At 38.4% G+C, this 24,054-nt stretch overlaps 1 protein-coding gene across 2 annotated transcripts in view; it reads left to right on the plus strand.

The window, feature by feature from the left end:
* The first annotated feature begins 510 nt into the window (after window positions 1-510).
* The window catches only part of larp1b (La ribonucleoprotein 1B), a 47,959-nt gene continuing 24,415 nt past the window's right edge, over window positions 511-24,054 (plus strand). Inside the window, exons 1-4 of one of the 2 annotated variants that reach the window (XM_079833804.1) lie at window positions 511-1,263; window positions 13,610-13,671; window positions 14,868-14,927; window positions 16,077-16,302. In XM_079833804.1, the coding sequence (XP_079689930.1) occupies window positions 909-1,263; window positions 13,610-13,671; window positions 14,868-14,927; window positions 16,077-16,302 (703 nt within the window). In that variant the 5' untranslated portion in view covers window positions 511-908. The remainder of the gene's footprint in view (window positions 1,264-13,609; window positions 13,672-14,867; window positions 14,928-16,076; window positions 16,303-24,054) is intronic. The other variant, XM_079833805.1, reaches the window with a different exon arrangement.

The following is a 24,054-nucleotide window of genomic DNA, read 5'->3' on the forward strand; positions in this document are numbered from 1 at the left end:
CACATTGTAGCTATTATATACATACAACTCGCCATCAGAATAAAGCATACATCTCGATTTCTTTTTTTTTATTATGGAAAAATGAAAAAGTGTGCACATACACACAAATTGGGGAACAGCTGAGACGGGAAAACAAACAGCAGGAATTTATAATAATAAAACCGATGGACACCTTTTCTTTTTCTTTTTACACATAAAAACGTTGTCAGGAATAAACATGCAGTCTTTTTATGCGGTTAATTGTTACATAGCCTAACATTGAAAGTACGACTTTCCCCAAAACAAGCAAACAAACAAATATATATTTGACAGCTGCTCTTAGTGGTCAGTCATACTTCGCCAAGTCCAAATATTTTGGAAATAAGCAAAGAAAAAAACTATAAAGAAAGAAAAAATAAATAAATGTTATGCAACCGGCGACTGCCCCTATGGACAAGCCTTATTCAAAAACAGTGGACATGGCAACACCGTCTCTAATTAACACGTTCTCCTGTCCTGCAGTGCCGCTCTGCGGCCGCGAGGGGCGACAGAGAGGGGACACACACTCGTCCAATGACTCGTGGCCGTTCGTAGTATTTCCTTTTATTTAGGTGAGTTGCCGATCAGCCAAATCGTGAAGTGGGTTGAACACATTCGCAAAGTTTTTATTTCCTTCGTTTGGCGTACTATAATCAGTTAGCGTGACCGCACAACATGGCTTCTTTAAGGGATCGAGCATTTTGACATTTAAAAACACGAAAAAAGTCCGATGCAGCTCTCCGCCGTGTTTCAAGCTGCTGGCTGTCAACTTGCGATCTAGCCTGCAACAGCTTTCGCCGAGCCCTTCTCTTCGTTTGCGCTGGGAAACAAATATTGCGGGATAGTGAAAAACAACAACGTGTGTGCGTGGGCGTTTGTGCATTTGAACCATGACCACTGAAGTTGCGAGTGACTTGGACGTGACAGTCAGTTGTTTGGGCGAAGGGAACCAAAACAAGTCGGACGCGGATCGACCCAAGAAACCCGATCGAGCGAGCCACGAGGAGGAGCAGCAGGATCCTCCTCAGGTCGACTCTAAACACCAAAAACAGGGGGACATGGAAAGCAAAGCGGATGGGTTGAGCACGAACGACAAGGAGAATGAGCAGAATGCACCGAGCCACAAAGCAGAAACTGCCCAGAAGCAAGTGATCGAGGCTCCTCCGCCGAAAGTGAACCCGTGGACGAAGAAGAACGCATGCCCTCCTAATAATGCCACCACCAACAACAACTCGCTACCAACAGGTAGAGTTTATGCCCACACGACATTTATGCCTCCAACAGCATTTATTCTCGTGCACACATGTGCTCTGTTAGCTCGCATGTGCTACTGCAAACCAGGAGCGGCCATTAAACTCCTTTCAGTTCACTTTTATAACCTTTTTTGCATTCTCGTGCACCTGTGCTTGGAAACATACGATAACATCGACTATTCTCTCATTTATTGATAATTCATAAACTTTGTGCCCATATCCGTAAAGTGTGTTTTTCATACATGGTCAGAGTAACGAGCCAATCGGAGACGGGGGCGTGGCTTGTAGCTTTAGCAGTAGTGATTGGACGTCCGACTCATTTCAGCGAGTCGGTTCTTTCGAACAGTTCGGACTGATTCAGCCATTCTGAATTATGACGTCACCCTTGGCAACCTTTGTGTGACATTATCCCCTATTTTTTTTTAATAAAGACTAACTTATTGCTGTTTAATGTACTTTTTATTAATACTTTATATAATTATATTGTTAATTAACTCATTTGGAACTCAAAATGAGCATTTACATTAATCAGTTCCATAATTCAGCTTTTGATTCAACTGAATTATGAAATGTTGTTTATTGAAAACAACTATTCTTCGTATGCGTGTTCACACAACTGTTATGAGGTAAAGTTGTGAACATGTTTCCAGTACGTTTTATTTGGAACATTCCGAGACGTAAACAAGTCTTTCAGAGATCGCTTTGCTCCGATTCATTGAAAAGATCCGACTCTAAGAACGATTCATTCACCAATCTGACTTTACTATTTATCATCACGCTAAACCCACAGCTCGTTTAATCCCTAAAGCGGTATAAAACAATGAGGTCAAAATGCTCACACATTTAAAATGCTATGTAAGTGGATGTGACTGTCACTACGGTGTTTTATGCTTTTAGTGTTTGTGGTTTGGCTAACATGCTGTGCTGTCCCAGCTCGCCTGATTAAAACACTGCTGTTGTTTTAAGTTAGAGAATACATAAAACACACACCCTGGCCATACTCTTTTACTCATGGTTATTTATAGAGGGCATTTTAATAGGTTTTGGGTTAGTTCAAGTTGTTTTAGCTGTTAAACGCAGTGCATGTTGCTGTCAGGAAGCCCGGAGCTCGTTTTTGCCATTTGTGATGTGACCAAATATGGTGGTAGTGGGAATAAACGCCCATCATAACGCCCGTTCCCACATCATTCTGCCGACAGACTGTGTGCCTCGATCATTTGGGTGTATTTGGACAGACTTGCTGATGTGGGCACATTCAACCCCCCCTTTCTCCACCCCATCTGATCGAGTTGCACAGGAGCACGTGGAGTGCTGAGCACTGCAACTCCAGCAGGAGCTCATGAGAGGCCTTTACACCCTCAGTGCTGTACACTGGAGTTTAAACCCCACTCTTACGCATTGTGTTTTGGTTTTTGGATCTACTTAGTGTTTGTGGTGGTGTGCCGCTCACCTGTTGAGTTGAAATGACTATGACAGTATGGTGTAGTTTTATAGTAGCATATGTAGTACTAGACCACTCCCTAAAACGGAATACCTTTGAAATAGATTGGCTTAAACTGTGGTGTAGATTTTTGGCGACACTATTTTTTTTGGTCCGGTTAACGAGGGAAACCTGTTTGAAAACAGGTAATGTGACTGCAAAAAAAATCTGCACTTTATCTTTAAATAACTAAAAGTCACTTAAATTAATTAGAAAATCGCAAACCAGAAAAGCTAGATGCCTATTCGCAGATGTACAGATTTTGTTCATACGCTTGTTGTTAAGGATCTTATTTCAGGGTCTGATTAAAGCAACTTTGTGCATCTCATTAAACAAGGAATCTTTAGGCACCTCACGATCCGATTCGATTCTGGAAGTCACCATCCGTTTCCAAAACGATTCTACTTATTAATACATATTAAAACCTTGTTTTAATTACATATGTAATAAGTACTTAAAAAAAATTATTACACATAAAAAATGACATCAAAACAATTAAATATATAAACTAATATAGCTTCAAAACATAAAAGCAAGTAGTAAGTAATAAAGAGGAACGAAAAATATTACAAGCAATAAACAAAGAGTGCTTTCAGTATTTAAAGGGTTAGTTCACCCAAAAATGTAAATTCTGTCAATAATTTCTCACCCTCATGTCGTTCCAAACACATAGATTTATTGTTCATCTTCGGAGCACAAATGAAGATATTCTTTTATATAAATATAACATTTCTATAATATAATATAATTTTGCGTCATTAGCGCATTTTGAGACCCAAGTACATTTAGTGCATTCCAAACAAAAAAATCCTGGCTGGCGAGCCTGCACACTGCAAGCGTAACATCAAGCAAAGCGTGTGTTTATCACAGCGCATCCTGTGCAACGAAGCCCGTGAATGTCCCTAATTCGCTTCATCTTTTCCGAACTTTATGAAAGCTTATTTTACAGAAGGTTCAAGCGGTGTGTGTGTGAGTGTGTGTGGAATTGGAAGGAAGCAGAATACGGGCGTTTCTAAAACACGCGCAGCGTCATCACACACCTGCGGTAAAAAAGTTAAAATGCTCAAAATTAGAGATGCTCCGATCAGCATTTTTGGGGCTGATTACCGATCACCAAGATCATGATTTGCCGATTGCCGATCACTGCCGATCACAGAATGGCAGGGGAATGGCAATCTTTTATCTATAATCTTGCAGAGTTTGCACCATTTGTAGAAATGAAACTAACTCTAAATTAACTGAGTCAAGATCTTGAAGAACCACCAAGTGTTTATTTTAGAAAATGAGACAACTTAAGGCTACTGTAGGCCATCTTTCCCAAATAAATGTATATAATAAAATTTATATAATTATCTCACCTAAATATTTGATCATGCAGTGCATTTTTGTTTTTAAAAACAAATTTTCAGGTAGGTCTAACATTAGTATTGAGGTAAGAAATACTAAAGACATTTAATAAGAAATCAAATGTAAATTAATATTGGTGTGTGTGTGTGTGTGTGTGTGACGATGCGACACTGCCTCGATTTTGCAAAGTGGCAAATCCTGTGTCAACTGTGCAGCTCGATTTTAGTGCACATGAACTTACGTCCCACAGAAAGTTTTCAAATGACTGCGTAAGTTATTTAATATAGAAATATGAATTGTACCTCACCTTCAGCATTATAATTATTTTACCCGCGCTGGAAAGAGAAAGAGAATGAGGTGTCGCTGCATATCATGCCCTAGCTCTCACGGCAGGTGCGGGTTTTATGTGTCGTCAGCATGCGATCGGTTCATGAGATCGGCCTTTTTGGAGACCGCCGATCAATCATCCCAAAGCGATTATCGACCGATCGAGATCGGTTGCCGATCGATCGGAGCACCCCTACTCAAAATCTTAGGGCCCTATGAAATTAGTTCCATTTTGTACTAAATTACTTTTCCTTATTCAGTTTTAATTTAGGTTAAATTAAAAAAAGGCTAATTAATGGAGATTTCAGTCAATGATTTTGGCCATCCAAAACTATTGGTTGAAGCCGTACTTGGGTGATGATGGGCGTCTTGTCAAATGGAAATGATGTTTTCAAGCCACTCCGAGGCAATCAGTGTTGTTTGTATAATTGTTTCAGTCTTTGAATGATGTAATTCAGTGAACCAGTAGTCAACTGAGGGGTTTCATGATCGATTTCCTGTTTTTTCTTATGAAAAACCCCCCCCCGTTGCGTTCAGTTTGTCTGGAGATGTCATAAATGAGCATTTCTCCTTTGTGGTTTGACCGAACCAGTCGTCTGTTGTGCGAGTTATGTCAATCTCTGTGCATTGCACATGTCATTGTTCTGATGAATGAACAGAGCTGTAGATCTCGCTGACCTTGTTAAGCCAAAGGTCTTTGTGCTTTCTGCAATGTGGGATACGTCATAATTCCAAGTATTTATGAATGGGGCTGTGTGATATGAAAGAAGCTCTCAGGTGGATCCTTAGGGATCCGTGTTGAAAATCAGGAATGTGCGCTTCACTTTGAATGATCAAAATGCTGTCAGATGATGTATAGACTGATAGCAGTGTTTTAACAACCATGCCACTGCTCCTAGAGTCTGTACACATGACTTTGTGGCTGACATTTGAGAATAGACTTCTCCCCTGTGTGTTTGTGTTGTTGTGACAGCGTCTTTGTGGTAGGCAGCATTGTCTACTTTGACTGCAGTGATACCTGCATGCGGTAATTAAAAAAAGGTCAGAATAGAAACCTCTTTGGCTTTATGTGACGGTCACATTTTCAAACTCTTTTTTTCTCACTTTTCGGAGGTGCCAAATTTATGTAATGTACGCTACCTTTTAAAAGTTTGGGGATAGTAAGATGAAAGCAGCCTCTTAAGATCACTAAACTGCATTTATTTGATCAAAAATACAGTAAAAACAGGATTGTGTATGTGTATGTGTATGTGTTTTTTTTTTTTTTTTTGAATGGTAGTGTATAGGAAACTGATTAATTTGCTCGCCAAATGTTGGATAACCCAAACTTTTTAGCTGTTTGGAAAACCAACTTGAGCCAGTGACACTATTTATTATTTTTGCCTTATCTATTCATTTAATAAAACAATAAATGTGCAAATGAATATCAAATAAATTGACGTTTTATGACTGGTTCAGATTGTAAAATGTCACATGGTGTGACTCAAAAGACATAATGATAAATTAATTCATAACTGAGGATGTCTGTTAAAAAACATTGGAGAAATATATTTCAATGCTTTTATTAAAGGGATAGTTCACCCAAAAATGTAAATTAGCCCATAATTTACTCACCCCCAAGTGATGATATTCTTCTTTCAGACGAATAAAATCAGTTATATTACAAAAGTCCAGGCTAATCCAAGCATTAGAATTTGATTTATAGTTACTCTGTTTTTGAAGTCCATAAAAAGTGCATCTGTCCGTCGAATAACGTGCTCCACGCGGCTCCGGGGTGTTAATAAAGGCCTTCTGAAGCGAATCGACGTGTTTTTGTAAGAAAAATATTCATATTTAAAACTTTATCAAGTAAACTTTCGACCGACCGCCTTCTGTGGAAAAGTGTTGAATGTGAAACTCAAGATGCGTACGTGACGTCATGACGAGCCTACCTGGTCGCATTAGTCTTTCGATCGGCAGGGGAACTTTCAACAATTTTTACATAAATTGAACACGGAAGGCGATTGGTCGAAAGTTTACTTGATAAAGTTTTAAATATGGATATTTTTCTTACACAGATGCATCGATTCGCTTCAGAAGGCCTTTATTAACACCCCTAAGCCGCGTGGAGCACGTTATTTGATGGGCAGATGCACTTTTTATGGACTTCTAAAACAGAGCAACTATGAATCCAATTCTAATGCTTGGATTAGCCTGGACTTTTGTAATATAACTCAGATTTTATTCGTCTTAAAGAAGAATGGCATATACACCTCGGATGACTTATTGGCTAATTTTCATTTTTGGGTGAACTATCCCTTTAAGATGTGTACACTCACTAGGGCTGCACGATATTGGAAAAATTGGAAAAATATAATTAATACAATTTATCTTTGCTAAATTTACAAATGTGATTTTCTCTTTTGTTGTTTGATTAACATTGGTGGTGACTTACACGGCTGCGGGCCGGGTATATTAAGCTGCTGTCACTTTAAGATGAATGCACAGATTCAATATAATGATACGCATCCTTTTTCTTTCTCAATTCTTTACAGCACATAACCGACTGTGTTTACGAGGATACTTGCAGAGACGGGCATTTTGACCTTATTTTGCGTGCACGTGTCTGCTCAAGCCAACAAAAGCGCAAGAGAACTGAATTCGGTGTTCACATGCTGTCTGAGCGGCTCTGTGTGCGCTCTCAGAAAATGGCGCGCGAGTTCCAGTCTTGCTCTTGATGTTTAAACTGACAGGACTTTAAAGCCAGCGGCCTGTACGGATCACGGATCAAGTGCGATCCCTATACTTCACTATACGTATCGTGGATTCGCACATCGCAATATCAATGCTAAAACGATATATCGTGCAGATCTAACACCTGCAATAATTCAAGAAAAATATTTTATTACTTTTACTTGATGGTTACAGCACATGACATCTTTGAACTAATTAAAGTTATACTTTTCTTGAAATGCTATTAAAGTTTTTCAAAACCATATAAAGCCACCATGAATACAAAGAAAGTGTAGAGTCAAAAACACCTTCAATGTGTTTTAAACTAGATTGAAAATCTATTTTGAAGACAAAATGTACACTGACCCAAAATGTAAATGACCCAAGGTGCAACTTAACTTTTGCTCAGCTTTTATTTAGTGGCAGCTTTTGATTTGAATAGCTGTCCGACTGGCTTTTCTTAATGTTTCTGGCTTGACATTTTAGTGACTCAAATGATCGTTTGCATCAAATTAAGTTATTCAGCCTCGGGCGGCACTTACTGACAGAAAGGTGTCGTCGGGACAGTATCAGTAAGTCTGTATGTATGGTCACACCCCACACTGTCAGCAAGCGCCCAGTGCCTTATCATACAGGCCATCCTTTCAGTAATGATAAAGGACCCCGGACACTCCCAGAAATGGGCGTCCCTCTCTGCCTGTTTAATCCCAACAGCTCCAAAAAAAAAAAAAGTAAAGAAGTGTAAGCCGGTTTTGTTGGCAATTATAACCTAAAGTAGTGTTTGTTTCTCCCACTGGAAAAAGCTTGCTGTATTTCTGAAGAATAAAGTTGGTTTGATGATCATTTAAGATTAGGCCTTTAAACGGGCCTTAGGAAAAAAAGTTGCTGACATATTTTAAGATATAGCCTATCAGTGCAAGTTGCTTTCAGTTTAAACAAGCATTTTAGTCTGGGACTAGGCTTAAGCCCTGTCTGTGAAACGGGGTTTAGATTGTGTATAGTTGTTCCTCCAAAAATACAAAGAATTTGAAACTCCTCCTGTGCAAATGTAAAGCCCCTGATGTTGCAATGAATGGATAGACGACGTTCATCAACAGGCAAACAGGCGGTTACATTGTGCTAACTTCCTTCACGAGAATGTTCTTGTCTTTTGAAAATCCAGAGGTTAGGCTAGACTACAACACGATTAAGCCTTTTAACACTCGTGTTCCTGTTGCTGTCTGTTTATGTTTGCTTGTGTGACTCTGTAGATCTGTTATTTTGGTGGGGTTGATGGGGGCAGTTTGTCAGGAAAAGGCTGAACTCTTTGTTGGTTGTGTGAACTGAACAGTGGCACAAATACCCATGTGGGGCCATGTCATTGTGTTGGGGGGATTTGAATACCACGGATGACTCCACTTTCACTGGCCCTCATAGAAATGTTGTTTGTTGCTCCATCTCACAGAGGAAGTTAATGTTTTACGTGTGTGGATGTGTGACCTTGCTGTGCAGGTGCTGGCGTGTGGCTTTACAATCTAAGTGAAGCTGTTCCCAGATAATTGTCCACAGCACTTAGTCTGTATTGACCTGACACGCTGTACGCCCAGAGAGAGACATTGGTAGATTTAAATTGCAGATCTGTGATATCCAGAGGACCAAAAATTCAGTGTTCATTCATGAGTCAATGCAGTATTTATGGTCATACTTTGAGCTATTAATTAATATATAGATAATAGATAATATATAGATAATAGATAATAGATAACTTTTATAGATAATATAGGCTCTGTGCTCATGTATTCAGCAGCTGATTTTGAAATAATGCAATTTGAAAATTGCCTGTAAAGAAAAGTTGTTTTACTAAACAGGGCTCAAAGCGAAGGATTTTTTTTTCCTACTGGCCCGGTTGAAAAATTTTCACTGCTCCACCACAAAAAAGTAATAAATAAATCAAATAAAATAGGCCTGGTTATTGTTGTATTTGTTTTTGATCCATGTAACGTTAAAGCTGCACTATGTAACTTTTCCGTCCACTAGAGGTCGCCTATTCAAAACAAAGGCGTAGTTTGATGATGGCAAGTTTGAGCGCAGAATCTTGGGACATGTGGTCTCCATCTCACAGCCGGTGGAATGGGATAGGTGGATAGGACTCGGGCAGAAATGATGTTCATGGATGTGATTATTAACGTTACTGTAGTATGAAGCAGGAGCAATTGTTAATAAGAAGAGCGCAACACAAGCCTCACGAGCAGCGGGACTTTTATTATGACAGTCGCCGGCGCCATTTCTGCTTTTCCGGTCATGAGTATGAGGTAACGCAGCTCTGTTTATCATATTAGATACATCTGAGTGTGTTGAAAATGATGTTATTTTGTTACTTTTATGACACTTGTTGCACACTGCAGTAAGAGTGAAGCACTTCTGCAAAATAAAAACGGAAACCGAGGGAACGCAGATATGACGCCATCGACAGGCGACTCCCTCACATGTCCCGGTTCCTTGGGTAAAACAGCAATTTTCACACAATTTACAAATAGTTGGGAACATTTGGGATATTGTAAGTACTCAACTCAACAAAATATATAACACTTGGCCTAGTGGTTTTTGGATATTTTACTGAAAAAATTTAACAGTGCACCTTTAAATGTCCCGTTTTTCGTGTTTTTTTGAAGCTTTGATTGTGTTTACAGTGTGCAATATAACATGTGTTCATGTTTCATGTGTAAAAAAACACAGTATTTTTCACACAATTTACTTATCTGTATACTGCTGTTTTCACTGTCCTCAAAACGGCCTGAGAATTTCCTCGTTCTATGAAGTCCCTCCTTCAGAAATACGTAACGAGTTCTGATTGTGCCAGCGGTTCCCGTGTTGTAATTCGACAGCAGCCCGGAAAGGTCACGCCTCTTACCATAACGGGGAGATGAACGCGCTCAAACTACAGCCCCTGAAGGCCAAACAAAGGTGATTTGACTCCGGGATGAAAATAACAGCGTCTGAAGGACATGGCGACAAACGCAACCGAACCGAACCGAACGCAACACTTCCTCTTCTCCACGAGGGAGCAACAAGACCACGCCCCCTTTTTCGCGTATTCTTGTGGGCGGAGGTTAGTCGACAAACTGCTCTACTGACGTAATTAAAGCAGGATGTACATGGATGTAGTCCAGACCAGCCGTTCGCTGTAGGCTTTGGAAGGGAACTTCTGTCAAATAAAATATCTCGCTTGGCATTGAACTTTGAGCTTTATAATTTTACAGGTATTATTTATGCTCTAACAGCAACATTACACACTAACTAAAGTTTGAAAAATGGGATCACGAAGAACAGGACCTTTAATAAATAAGGTTATGACACCAAAATCTACTAACCTAACTCGTATGCATTTTAGATATTGTTAAAGACAGTCAGTAATAAAATAAGAACAAATAATCAAATTAGAAGCAATAGCACGAATAAATACAACAGAACAAACATATGCAAATGAAATAAGTTGTTCTTTTCAGGTTTTTCATGCAGGTCTAAACTAGATTTTCAGGTTCAGAAAAAGTAATCAAATGTAAAGTATCACTGCATACTGTATAAATATTGATTTACCCCTTATTACAGTTATTTAGTCAAGAGTAGGGTTGGGTGTCATTTTTAATTTTAACGATTCCGATTCTTATCGATTCCTAATTTAGATTCCAATAGGGTAAAAAAACAAAACAAAAAAACGTAGATATCATTCACATTCATTATTAGGCTATTATTGCAAAGCATTTAATTGTAGCTGAAAACCATGAACAAAAATCAACAGGCTAGCAACATTTGCATATGGTTTAACCTCTTAGCCTGCAGCGGTTCGTGGGCGAGAGGGTTGACATGTTTTTACTTTTGTTTTATAAAAAATATTCAATCAACTATCACAAACTATGCGTCATTTGAAAGTAAAAACACTCAAGATTCATGTTCTGACACCAGAGAGGAAAGGGTTAGATGAAATGCTAAAGGACCAGCCGTTTAAAAATCAGCACAATAAACGCACTACTCATCTTTCATTTCCTATCGTGCAGATCAGATCGGACAAATCCAAGAAACACCAGCATACATCTTGACATAAAAGCTTACAGAAGCTACATTTTTGAGAGTATCAAATTTGAATCAAAACATTATCAGACTTTCAGTTTTAAATTTAGGTTATTTTCAGGCCTTTAACATTAAAGCCTCATAAATATTTCCCTAAGTGAATTTCAATAAAAAAAATAAAAAAACGTGACTCTTGGGTAACACAATTTCAAGTGTCTAGTTTAAAATAAGACCATATTTATGAATATAGACCATAGGGTTTAAGAGCTGCAGACATTTTTTATTTGGGTATGTTGTTTTCAGAAAATTCTCAAAAATAGGGCCGCAAGTTAAGAGGTTAAAAATACCAAAAAAAAATGTACAATAAAAAAAAAGCCTAATATGATTTTCAAGCATTATTAAAGTCAAGTAAACACTCAGTAATTTAAAACATACAAATGAACAGTTGCACAAATAAATACAATTGAACAAAGATGGGATTGAAATAAACATTTTCAGGTAGGTAGAGAAACTGTAATCAAACGTAAAATAACACTGTACTTTATTGATAAAATATAGGCTATACATTACAAATATAGTTATTCTGTCTAGAACAGCAAGTGAATTTTCTCGTCTTTTGTTGTTTGATTAACGTTATCATAGAGACGGCATCAAGAAAAGCTGCCGTCAATGACATTACCGACTCTGTTTATGAGAGTATTTTGACATTTTTGTGTGTATTTGTCTACTTTCTGAGTATGAATTATCATATGCAGTAAAAGACAACTAGCACTGTAAAGGTTTTGCCAAAAAGTCAACTGACTGGCTTCTTCCCTGTATGATTGTCTCTTCAGACCTTCTGCACATGAGCTCTTTTGACCTCCTAACTGAACTCCTTCCCATAAATTGATCATAGATAATAAGTGCAAACCATAACCATAATCCCATATTCAAAGTAGCCTACTCAATATTCAAAGTGCAAATAAAGACCACATTTTTCTTCAAGCATGCTACAGAGGGAGCTAAGAGATGGTTACAACTAGATGGCTTTTATATTGGGAGATATTCGCGTGCCTCAGGGAGCTGCTTTCAAACAGCGGTAACGTGTTGCAATCACGTTTGAATGCGCAATCCCGTTTATTTTCAATTTCGTGATCGTGCATACTCTGTGAATACGGAGCGGTGGTGCTGAACTTGTCTGACGCTTCTGCTGCGCAAGGTATCCTCCGCCACGGTCCAGTCCACTAACATGTTACACACACTCATAACACACGCTCAATGAACAGCTCGTGTTGAATGAGCTGATGGAATTGAAGCGACTGTTATCCACCTGAATTTAAAAAAAAAAAATTCTATAAAAAGCAAAACTAGAGTGGAGGCGTAATGTAAACTTAGCGTTGGCATATTCTATCCTAACTTCACCCTCACACTCCGTCATGACCAGGCCATGACAGTATGACACACTAGACCGCTTTTCACCTCGATGAGAAATCTCGTCACAGTTTAGTCTTGCGAGATCTCGTTACACCCCTAGTTTACAATGATACTCGACAAGACGGGCATTTTGACATAATTTTGTGTGAATATGTCCATTCAAGCTCTGGAAGATGTGGAGTATTTGCAGAATTTTGCACGCTGTGAGATGCCCAGGTACTATAACGTTTACTTGTGCTTGAATATTTAAGTTGGCAAGGCTTAAAACGTGCAAATCGTCAACTTCCGTGATGATGCAGCACTGGCCCGATCAGGCAAGTTACAGTTTCCTCAACTGGCCCGAGTGTTTTTCTCGCTTCCCCCGGGGCCATGGGCAGTCCTTATTGTCGAGCCCTGCTAAGTATTAAAAGTCATTGCCGTGCCAGTGCGCAAGTCATTTTAACAGGTGGTTACTGTACAACTGGCTGCATCATATTTGTAGGAGTTGGTGTAATGTGTAAATGCTCATTATCACATAAGTTAAACTTAGAAGGTTCAGCTTGCAGTGCATGTACAAGACGAAACTAGATCCATATCGACCAAAAATCTAGAGTTCTTCCGCTGTGAAGATTGTCTTTTAGTTACTGAATGAATGATCAATAAAGTCATTATATCCGAATACAGTAATTTATACAAAAACTTATGACTGGCTAATGTGTTACTGTTCATACAATGTCAGTTAAATTCAAAGAAAGCATCCTATTAAGGCTGAATTAAATATAGTAAAATGTAACAGTGTGGTTTGAGCATCTAAGCGTTTATGATAGATGTCACAGCCTCACAGTGGTTGACTGACGTGCTTCTGCATTTATGTAGAGTTGTTTATTAACGTTGCAGTAGTCGAACATGCCAGTTATGGTAGTAGTAATGATATTGATAACAGCAACAATATGAAATCTTTTCTTTTACTACTTCTAATGAACCACATCAAACAGTCAAATCACAATCTCCTGTTTTTGTTCTTTGTCCACAGAACCCCAGAGTCCTGCCAAAGTTGTCCGTGCCAGCAAACCCAGATCCAGGAAGACCAGTAAGGTAAGGCACTCTCTTATGTAGCGAATCGCCAATTCAGGCTGTGCATTTATCCATTTAATAAAGAGAAAACAAACTTTAATCCATGCTATTACCTATAGATAGTGCACTAATGTATTTGGACAGATCATATCTTTTTTTTTTGCCTGTCTAATTGTGTAAATCTGCAGTTTTTTCCTCCAGTCTGTTTGTGTAAGCGAGTCTAGCGTCTGGATGCCCTGGATCAGGGGTCAGCAGCAGCCAGTCATAGAGCAGCTCGGCTTGTATTTGTATTTAAGTGGATATTTGTTTGCTCTGTTCTGTGTTTTTTTGTGGGTTATAGTCAACAGAGAGTCAGCACATGAGTTTTTGACTTTTACCTCAGCGGGACATTCCAGAGAGAGCACATAGAGAGCTCAAATTCAGTCCTAACAGGGGCAGTAGAGTTGTCCCCATGACTGACTCCACGGCATGTTAGTTTGTCTCCACTTACACACACACACACAACACTTGACAGGTTCCCTTGTACGATCGTGACCCCTAGCATGTTATTTGGCGTTCCCTCAAGCATTACAGTTTTTTTTGAGTGGAATGTGACGCGGTTTGCTTATGCCTTGTTAGTTCACGTTGCTTACTCCAAGCCAAGGCACTCCCTCACAAATTCAGTTTGTACCGTCTAGCTTTAGCATCTGGGACACCCAGGACCCATTTCAGGACGATAGTGGAATCCGATACACCGCTTGGAATTCTGGGTTGCTTCGCGGCTTGAGGAATGATTGACGTTCCTCCGGTTATAGAAGGTGAAATGATCTCTGAGAAAGAAACGGCCACACTTCCCCCACGTCGACCGAATAATGTTTTGTATGTTAAATAGTGACCAAATTGATGTGTAGGTTGAAAACTCAACTTGAGGAGTATTTGAGACGTAGATGTCAGAGGGGAGCAGCTGCCGTTCATAAATCATTCAAACTGGACGTAGACATGGCATGCATCTGCACATCGTCTTTCAGTTGAGAATCATTAGGGAATAATGATGTTTGTTTGTTTGTTTGTTTTTATGTTTGTTCGAATCTAATAAGGGGTTGTCTGTTACGTGCGTTTTGCGCTCGTGTCCTTTCACAGGAAGTGGATGTTGTAGGAAGGGGTCATGATGAAGGATGAGAACTTGATGAATCATTTCAACTCAGATGTTGTTCTCTCTCCTTTGTTCCTATTTGCAGTCAAGTGACTTCAGTGACATCACAAACTGGCCTACCCCTGGAGAACTCGCCAATAAGGAGGTGAGGAAGACATTGAAGACCTTTTGTATAGTTTTAGCTTGATAGATATTGAATTTTGTTTTGTTTTATTACTATATTATTTGATTTGCATATGAAAACGGCGACATATTCTGTGATTTTGAGGTGTTATTTTTTTCCCTGAAAGGAGACATTATGACGATTTTTCCATATGTCCTGCTTAAAGATAAAGGGCAGCTGTGTATGTTTTCTACGGTCACAAATGGTCTCTTATTAATGAAATGATGTCTGGAGGGTGTGTTGTATGTTAAAGCTCGACCAGAGGGCCGGGACCCGCTAGGGGTCCTCATCACACTCCTAAGGGGACCTCAGAATGGCTTAAAAATGTTTAAAATAAGACAAATCAAGCTTTAAAAACAAAACGGAAACCTCTAAAAATCAACACATATTTCTTATTTTAATTTGTTTCCTCTGTCTTGGAAAACCTGGATACTGTATTTGGATGGATAAAAAAAAAAAAAAAATCCAGACCTGAAAAGGCATTAAAGGCACAATATGTAAGATTTTTTTATTAAAATATCCAAAAACCCCTATAGCAGTTATATATTTTGTTGACCTGTGTGCTTATTATCCCAAACGTTATGCATTATTATCCCAAACGTTCCCAACATATGTATCTATATGTAGAAATTGCTATATGTAGAGGGGGAAAATAAAAAAACCTTATCCTGTAATCACAAAAGACATCATGCTAATACATTGGTCACAAGTGTGAACCCTGAAATGCATTTGTTTTTGTAATGTCTGGAATTATGAAAATGTAATGATTTTGATTTTATTTATTTATTTTTCAAATATTGCCACCTTGTTTCTGTAAATAAAAAAAAGTATTTTATTTGACAAGTAGCTTTGTCATTACAGCAGAAATATCCTAAATCGAGGGCATTCATATTTGGTCGGACAGTGGGAGCCTTGGAGTCAAAAAGGTTGATATCAACTGTGAAAAATGAATAGATTATAAAACAAATATAAAATAAAATGGATTTATATATCCTGGCAGCATTCACCCAAATGTTGTCCCATATCCTCATGTGTGTGTTTGTGCCTGGGTTTCACTGACTGGACTGCTGGCATCATTCTGCTGATTTCAGATTTATTTAACTGAGAAATTGATTTTCTTGCGCTCCTCAGCAGCAGCAGAATGTCATAAACACAAATGGGAGGAAAGGGACGTCCGGACGGAGGGAGAGGAAGAAGGATAATGTGGGAGAGAAGAGAGAGAAGGAGAGTGGAAGTGATGGGAGTGACAGTAAGGAGAACAGGGAAGCACAGTCGGATCCGATAACTGGGCTTTCGAATGAGAAGGAGACCGAGGATGGAGAGGAAACGCACAGCAGTGCCCCCCGCAGAAGAGGAGGTGAGACAGACCGACAGCACTAACTCTCCGTCATATCCATATTTGATTTCCATGGCTGTGTTCGTAATAGAATACAAGCTTACTGCTTACTGTTGACAGTTTTAAACAATAAACATTTCAGAGAGTAGTGCTACATCGTGGACATATGACCTCTTCATGTGTCATATGACCTCATCACATTGCATGGTTAAAACTGTCTAGGTATTTTGTTGAAAAAAAAAGTTTTCCCCTTTTTTTGTGTGTAAAATGACAGTTATTTGATCAAAAATACAGTAAAACTGTAACATTGTAGAATATTATTACAATTTGAATAGCCATTTTCTATTTTAGTATGTTAGTGTATTTAGAATTTTAAAATGTAAATTATTCCTGTGATTGCAAAGCTGAATTTTCAGCATCATTAGTCCAGTCTTCAGTGTCACATGATCCTTCAGAAATCATTCTAATATGCTGATTTGGTACATTTCTTATTAAGTAGCACAACTGATTTCAACATTGATAATAATAAACCGCTTTTATTTAACATTTGAAATCTTTAAAAATCTATTTTATTTTAAATGTCTTAACTGTTACTTTTGATCAGTTTAATGCATAATTGCTAAATAAAAGTATTACTTTCGAAGACAAATGTTTGAGTATTCGTGTACAAAAGTACATACTGCAGCACAAGTATATGAGTAGTATGCTTTTATGCAATTCTGAATGTTCCATTCATAGTTCTTGAAGGTGCACAAACTATTTGATAACTGTTGGCATGAATGCAGCATCATGTAAAGTGTATTGGTTACTGGAGCCATTATAAAAACTTCCTTTTTCATTGTTGTATTTTCATAGTTACCCATGAACGAACACATCTAGAACATTGTTAAATTGGTTAAAAGGGGGGTTTGGCATTCAGCAACATGGCAGCAAACCCTTATGGGAAATAAAACGCTTAGACATAGATGTAATTATATTATTTGTCTCATATCAGTGATCATTACACACTCACTGTAGTGATCTTTATATCCCTTATCTGCATTAATTAATATGTTCAAAAAGGAAGTGCTGTCAATCGATTAAAAAAATTTACTAATTAATCACTTTTTTTCCCTGTAATTATTCACAATTAATTGCACCTAACATTAAAGTTTTTAATTATTGTAGTTATTTTTATATTGTAATAATTTCACATTTAATCTAAAATTAATGTAGAAACAACATAAAGACAGTATATTTTGATAGAATTGTATTAAATATTATATAGGAAATATACAGAAATTGAATAAAGTTATATCAAATACTCCATAGTCTTCACTGAATAAATAATAAATTAAAGATAGATTAATCCTTATTAAAGCTACAAAAGTTCAGTCAATGAAAGCGAGTGATTTTCTCATTGGCTGTATCCGAAAACTTAATGCTGCCTTTGGAGGAAACATTCCCAGGTAAGAAGGCATTAAGGCACGTCTGAATCCAATGTTAGCTTCACTTTCTGTCCCCTGAGATTCCTTCAGCTGATCGATTTTTGAAGGCAGCATAAATGTATCCTTCTCTGCATTTGATATCCCTCAATCCTGTGTTCCATTCTCTGACAGTAAGCTAAAAAAGAAAGATTGTGTCTGAAAGTTGCAGTGGCTGGTCAGTTTGTGTTTAAATGTATGTTTTTAACCAATGCTTTCCACTTCTGATGTCACTTCTAGCGAGAAATTACTATTATAGAAATTAAATATTTGTTTAGTTCTCGCCAAAGCTCTCTCTATTTTGCTTCAAATAAAACATTAAAATGTTACGCTGCCTCAGAAGTCTGTCTGAAAATCAGTTTTGTGCGGTATTTTCATGCCCAAACGCTGCCTGCAGAGTCATTGCCAATAAGGCAGCGAGGCAACAAGTCAGCTGCGTAAGTTTTCGGATACATCTTTTTTTTTTCTTTACATTAATGACATGCATCACAGCAGCGTTTTATTAGGTTGCTGTCATTTTATAGGTGCAGTGTGTAATATTTATGAGGATCTATTGACAGTAATGCAATATAATATCGTCCATCGTGATGGCTGACCGTCATCACGATGGAGCGCCACCATCGTGATGCCACGCCCCCCATTGCGAGTCTTGTTGTGAGTGGGAAGCACACTAAATCCTCTTCTATAGTTAAAAACTTTGCAGGGATTGCCCTGAAAATTAAATTGAGAATATAACTAATGCATATATTCTATTTTAAATACTGTAGTCTATGCCAGATATAGCCTACATTTTGAAATAATAAACCAGGCTCAAACATCCATTTCAAGCATGCGTGTTTCTTTCAGCGCTTCCGTCAGTGAAACAACACACCACAGCCTGTTTAATATTTAAACAATTATCAGTCAATAATGGTAACCTAAAGAATAAAAGAAAATTAAATATTATTTAAAAAAAAAAAATTCATTTCCTCTCAATGATGCGTCCTCTCCGCTCTGCGCGAGATGAAACACGAGCTGGATCGACACCTTCTCAAATATCTTCGTCTTCATGTTTTCTCATGATCTTGCAAAGCAACACTTGTTGTAAAAGTTCTGAAGAGCGAATTTTACAGGGACAGCAGACATTTAAGCTATGTTTGATTATTCACTGCCAGAGAAAACGAAAGTAAAATGGCCTGTGTGTGTGTGAAATGCAAATAAACTTGACGCGCCTTACCAAGTGTAATTACAAGCACAAACTGTGTTAAATAAAATTAGGTAAAAAGGTAGCCTATTCGTCCTACAATGTTTTTCTACTTTCCCACATTAAAGGACGTGAATGGGTATAATAGACTTAATTATAAACAAACGAAAGGAAGAAACGTTTATAATTCCCTGCGAAATGGGTGCGACACGAGTGAAGATTTGAGAAAAGAAACGAGATGTATGTCCATGTGGGATAAAATGGACTAACGTTAGGCCTATTGTTAAAATTCACGGAAATCGCAAAACAGAATAAAAAAGCTGTCAAATCCCAAATTGGGCTCAGCCTACCTCTCTCATTCTGCATGATTCCATTCATGGCTGCGAATGTATTTCCTTTGTAAACAAAGCTTTGTGCTTCACTCTGTATTAATCACGTAAAACAGCATTACCATACAAAACACTGACGAAATTATAGTTTTGAAGTAGAAAATGGTATTTATGTAAAGAGATATATTAAAATAAAAAGTGCACAACTCTTCTTAAGTGGAAGGAAGCTACTTTTTTCCCTCACGTGCAACCTAGCGCAGATGAGTCCTTATTTGGGTTAGAAAAATAACGAAATTATAGTTTTTATGTAGAAAATAGTATTTATGTAAAGATGGTAAAATACAGATATAGTAAATTATATATTTGTATTAATAAAAAAAAACAAGACGATATCATCGTCCATCACGATGTTTTACTGTAAACATCGTCAACTGCCAATTTAGGAGACATCGCCCAACCCTATAATATACATAACTATGTTTTCAGTGGTGTATAAAAACCTTACATAATGACCGTTAAGTTTTTAACAGTGGTTCTCAAACTTTTTATACCAAGTACCACCTCAGAAAATATTTGACCCTCCAAGTACCACCATAATGACCAACATTAAAATACAGTAGCGCAGTAGGCCTAACTATTCAGCTACATCTCGGCACAAAACGAGGAAGTTTATTCCTAATAGGAATATTTATTGTTGTCAGCCACTTTAAATACACATTGTAAATACAGAGTTTGTACATTAAAGGGTTAGTTCACCCAAAAATGAAAATTCTGTCATTGATTACGTCATATTCTCGCACATGCGTCGTGGAGGCACACACGGAAGACAAGAACAAGCTGGATAAAGGTGTTATTTTGATTTTTTTTTGCGCACAAAAACTATTGTCGCATCGTAAAATTATTGTAGAGCCACTGTGGTGAGATGGACTTTGTAACGACGTTTTAAGTGCCTTTTATGGGTCTTGGGAGGATTAATGTACTGAATGCCAATGGAGGCCTATCTGAAGCCTTTCTCAGCCATCAGCTTTCAACAAAAATATCTTAATTTGTGTTCCGAATATGAACGGAGGTCTTACGGGTGTCGAACGACTTAAGGGTGAGTAATTAATGACAGAATTTTCATTTTTGGGTGAACTAACCCTTTAAAGCTACACTATGTAACTTTTCCGTCCACTAGAGGTCGCCTGTTCAAAACAAAGGCGTAGTTTGATGACGCCACGTTTGAGCGCAGAATCTTGGGACATGTGGTCTTCACCTCACAGCCAGTGGAAAAGAATCAGGATAGGACTCGGGCAGAAATCATGTTCATGGATGCGATTATTAACATTACTGTAGTCTGAAGCAGAGCAGGACCGAGTGTAGTGGAGCTGAGCAAGGCCGCAGGAGCGATTGAAGAGCGGGACTGTTATTATGGCATAGTCGCCGGCGGGACTTTTATTATGACACGGTTGCCGGCGCCACTTCCTCTTTTCCAGTCATGAGTGAGGTAACGCAACTCTGTTTATCGTATTAGATATATCTGTGTTGAAAAGGAAGTTATGACGTTCGCTCGGCGGCTGCTATGACACTTGTTCACACTGCAGTGAGAGTAAAGTGTTTCACTGAATAAAACCGGAAACCGAGGCTGACGCAGATATGACGCAATCGACAGGCGACTCCCTCACGCATAGCCCACATGTCTCGGTTCCTCGGTTAAAATAGCAATTTCTCACGACTTACAAATAGTTGGAAACATTTGGGATATTCTAAGTACTCAGCTGAACAAAATATATAACACTGGCCTAGTGGTTTCTGGATATTTTACTGCAAAAATCCTACATAGTTCACCTTTAACACTGCGCTGTGCTTGCATACAGGTAAATACAATAATTAAATAATGATTAAATTAAAATGTGTTGTATCTAAAAGTTAAATTAAAACTGTAATGTACTTAAATGTAAAAAAAAAAAAAAACTTTACTCAAATAAAGATGAAATTAAAATGTATTGTTTTAACATTAATTTATATTTAAAGTCAAAATGTAATATTTGTTCTGAGTTTGTCACACCACAGAAAAATGTGTTATTAAATGTGTGCCAAATTTAAATTATAAAAAAAATTGAGCAGCATTCTCTGCTCTCAAACACTGTCTGCGCTGAAACCACGCCCACTAGCGGGAACGCAGCAGTAAGCACACAAGACAATTGGGCAGTGGCACGTACTGCAATGATGGCACCAGATGTTGGCGGGACGGACAGATGGAGTCCTGTGTCGGTCCGGCAGTGAATCCCAGTTTTCTCCGATGAACGTTTGTAAAACGATCACTGCAGAGGCAGGTGTATGTAGGTGGTGATCATGGTAGCGGTTCACAAAATGAATCCACCTCTTCTTGATATCGACGATTTTGTTTTATAAGCTTTCTATACGTTTTACAATTAGGTAATATGCATTTACGTGATGAAGGCATAACTAGCTAGCTAACTGTAGGCTCTAGTAACTAACGGTAGTGACAGCAACATGCGATTGAACGGGCAAACTGATGCGAATGTAGGTTACTCTAAAGTTAGTTGTTATAGTGTTAGGGGTCGGGGCCAGGCTCAGTGGCTCCAGTGTGTCATCGAGCCACCGTTTTAGTACAACACAGTTCACAGTCTTTGTAACGTGTTTCAGCAATACATTTATAACATAATGTGTTTAGAATAGAAACAAATTTTAGAATCGCCTTTACAGCAACTTTAATTTAGTGATTCCTCTGCGTACCACTAGAGGGAGCCCGAGTACCACACTTTGAGAACCACTGCCTTAGAATGAGCCATTTCAGTGAAGTCACCATTTTGCGCCGCCATGTTTCTACAGTAGCCCTAAACGGACAAACCTCTGTACAGAGCTCTAGCTACTCTCTGCTGTTTCAGATGATGATATCTTTGTCCCGTGTCAGCCACCGTAGCTTCTCTATGTGCTTCAAAAGGAAGGGGTGAGTGGTGGGTGGTTGCAATCACAACCTCACCTCTAGATGGCGCTAAAATTAACACAGTGCACCTAATCTGAATTGCATGACGTGGATCCGGGTCGGACACGCATCCGATGTCTTTTCAATGTCTCTTTTCGTCCATTTAACACTTTTTAACTAATTTAAGACTGTGCTTAAGAGGACCGTTTTTGTCCGTTAAAGCACGGAAGAGAACTCAACGTGGCCACGCGCTGTCTGAAGTGATATTCTGTGCCAATGAGTCCTGTGCGTGTCAGCACAGAGAGGAGATTGACAAACAGCAAACGTCTTATCGTGTGTGGATTTTTTTAATATCACTTGAATGAATGATAGCGTGATCATATACTGTAGTAGCGTAGCCAAAGGTTGACAGAAAAGAGCTGATGCTGCGTTAATTGCGTTAACGGGCTAATTTTGACAGCCCTAAACAAAATATAAACAAGATTATAATTATTAACAAAATTATGTATTTTGTTAAAATATACCCTAAACACAATGGCATGCAAAGCAGACTGTCATATTGAATTATGGGTAAGGGTCAAAGGTAATTACCCATGGTGGTTTGACCGTAACATAAAACCCTTAGTGGTTAAAAATGGCTTTTAAACATCTGTCCACTGTATTTAATGTATCAAAGGGTTATACAAACGTGACAAAAGTACTACTCGTTTCATTAGATGGGAAGTGTGAGAAAAAAAAAACTTGGAACACCTTACAAACACTCAAACTTTAGGAAATAAATTGTAAACTTGAACACGGTCACATATACTTGCAGCACCCTCCAGCTAGAAAAGAGAGAGAAAAGACAGACACTGAAAGGCTTGGGAGCTTAGAAATTCTCATGATGCCTGGGCGGATTTCAGACACATAAATGCTTTAAATCTCACACGCGTGTCTTAACACATCCACACGGCCACACACACATTCAGACACTCAAAATCCTTGAAGTATAACATACATCACTCAATTAAATGGTTACTTAATGACTTCATAAATCTCTCATGTCTTTTTAGATTTTAGTGTGGGGTAATTTTTTATGAATTATTGTCTTAAATGTGTCATGAACTGGCTTTTAAAAAAATGTATACTGTTGTCTGAGGTCAATTTATGACGTTTGCTTGGTTTTTACATTCAAAAACATCATAATGAATTAGTAATAGGCTATTTTCTACCCTCGGTTTAGATAGGCGTGCTGCACTGAAGACTTGGAAGTAAATGCCCACGGCTAGGATTGGATAACAGTTTTGCATATTTAATGAGCTTTGGCTCCCCCGTGAGTACACAAGGAATTGTTTTGAAAGCATGTGGAGAAACGGCACCCGAAATGATTCGTCCCACAGGGCTCGCAAAATATCTTTATCAAACAAACGCAATGATTTATCTCTCATCCACCTGCGATTGATTGGAATGTTATTTTTTTTATTACTTAGGCTGCCCGATCAGTGGATATAAGCGTGAACCGTACACACACACACACGGCAAGTATGTTGCAGACTGCATGATCAACTTCCGCGATTGTATTTTTCCTTCAAATATCAAGTCGAGAGTGAACAATGCGCATCAAGAAAGGAATGTTATTTCACTATTTAAGATATCGGCAGGCCGGGCTTAAGTTTTGTTAGCTGAAAAACACACAGCCCCGGGACGTTGGGCTTTGCAAACCCTAGCCCATACATGTCCGAGTCTGATCCCGAAACGCAATGAGCCAACCACACCACAAATAAAGGATTCTCCTGCCTTTGACAGCGTGCTAATGTTCAGTTAGACACTTACACATAATCGAATAGATATCAAACAATCTGTAACAATGCAATACTATCACATTTAAAA

Source organism: Gobio gobio (assembly GCF_949357685.1).
Source record: "Gobio gobio genome assembly, chromosome: 13".
NCBI lineage: Eukaryota > Metazoa > Chordata > Actinopteri > Cypriniformes > Gobionidae > Gobio > Gobio gobio.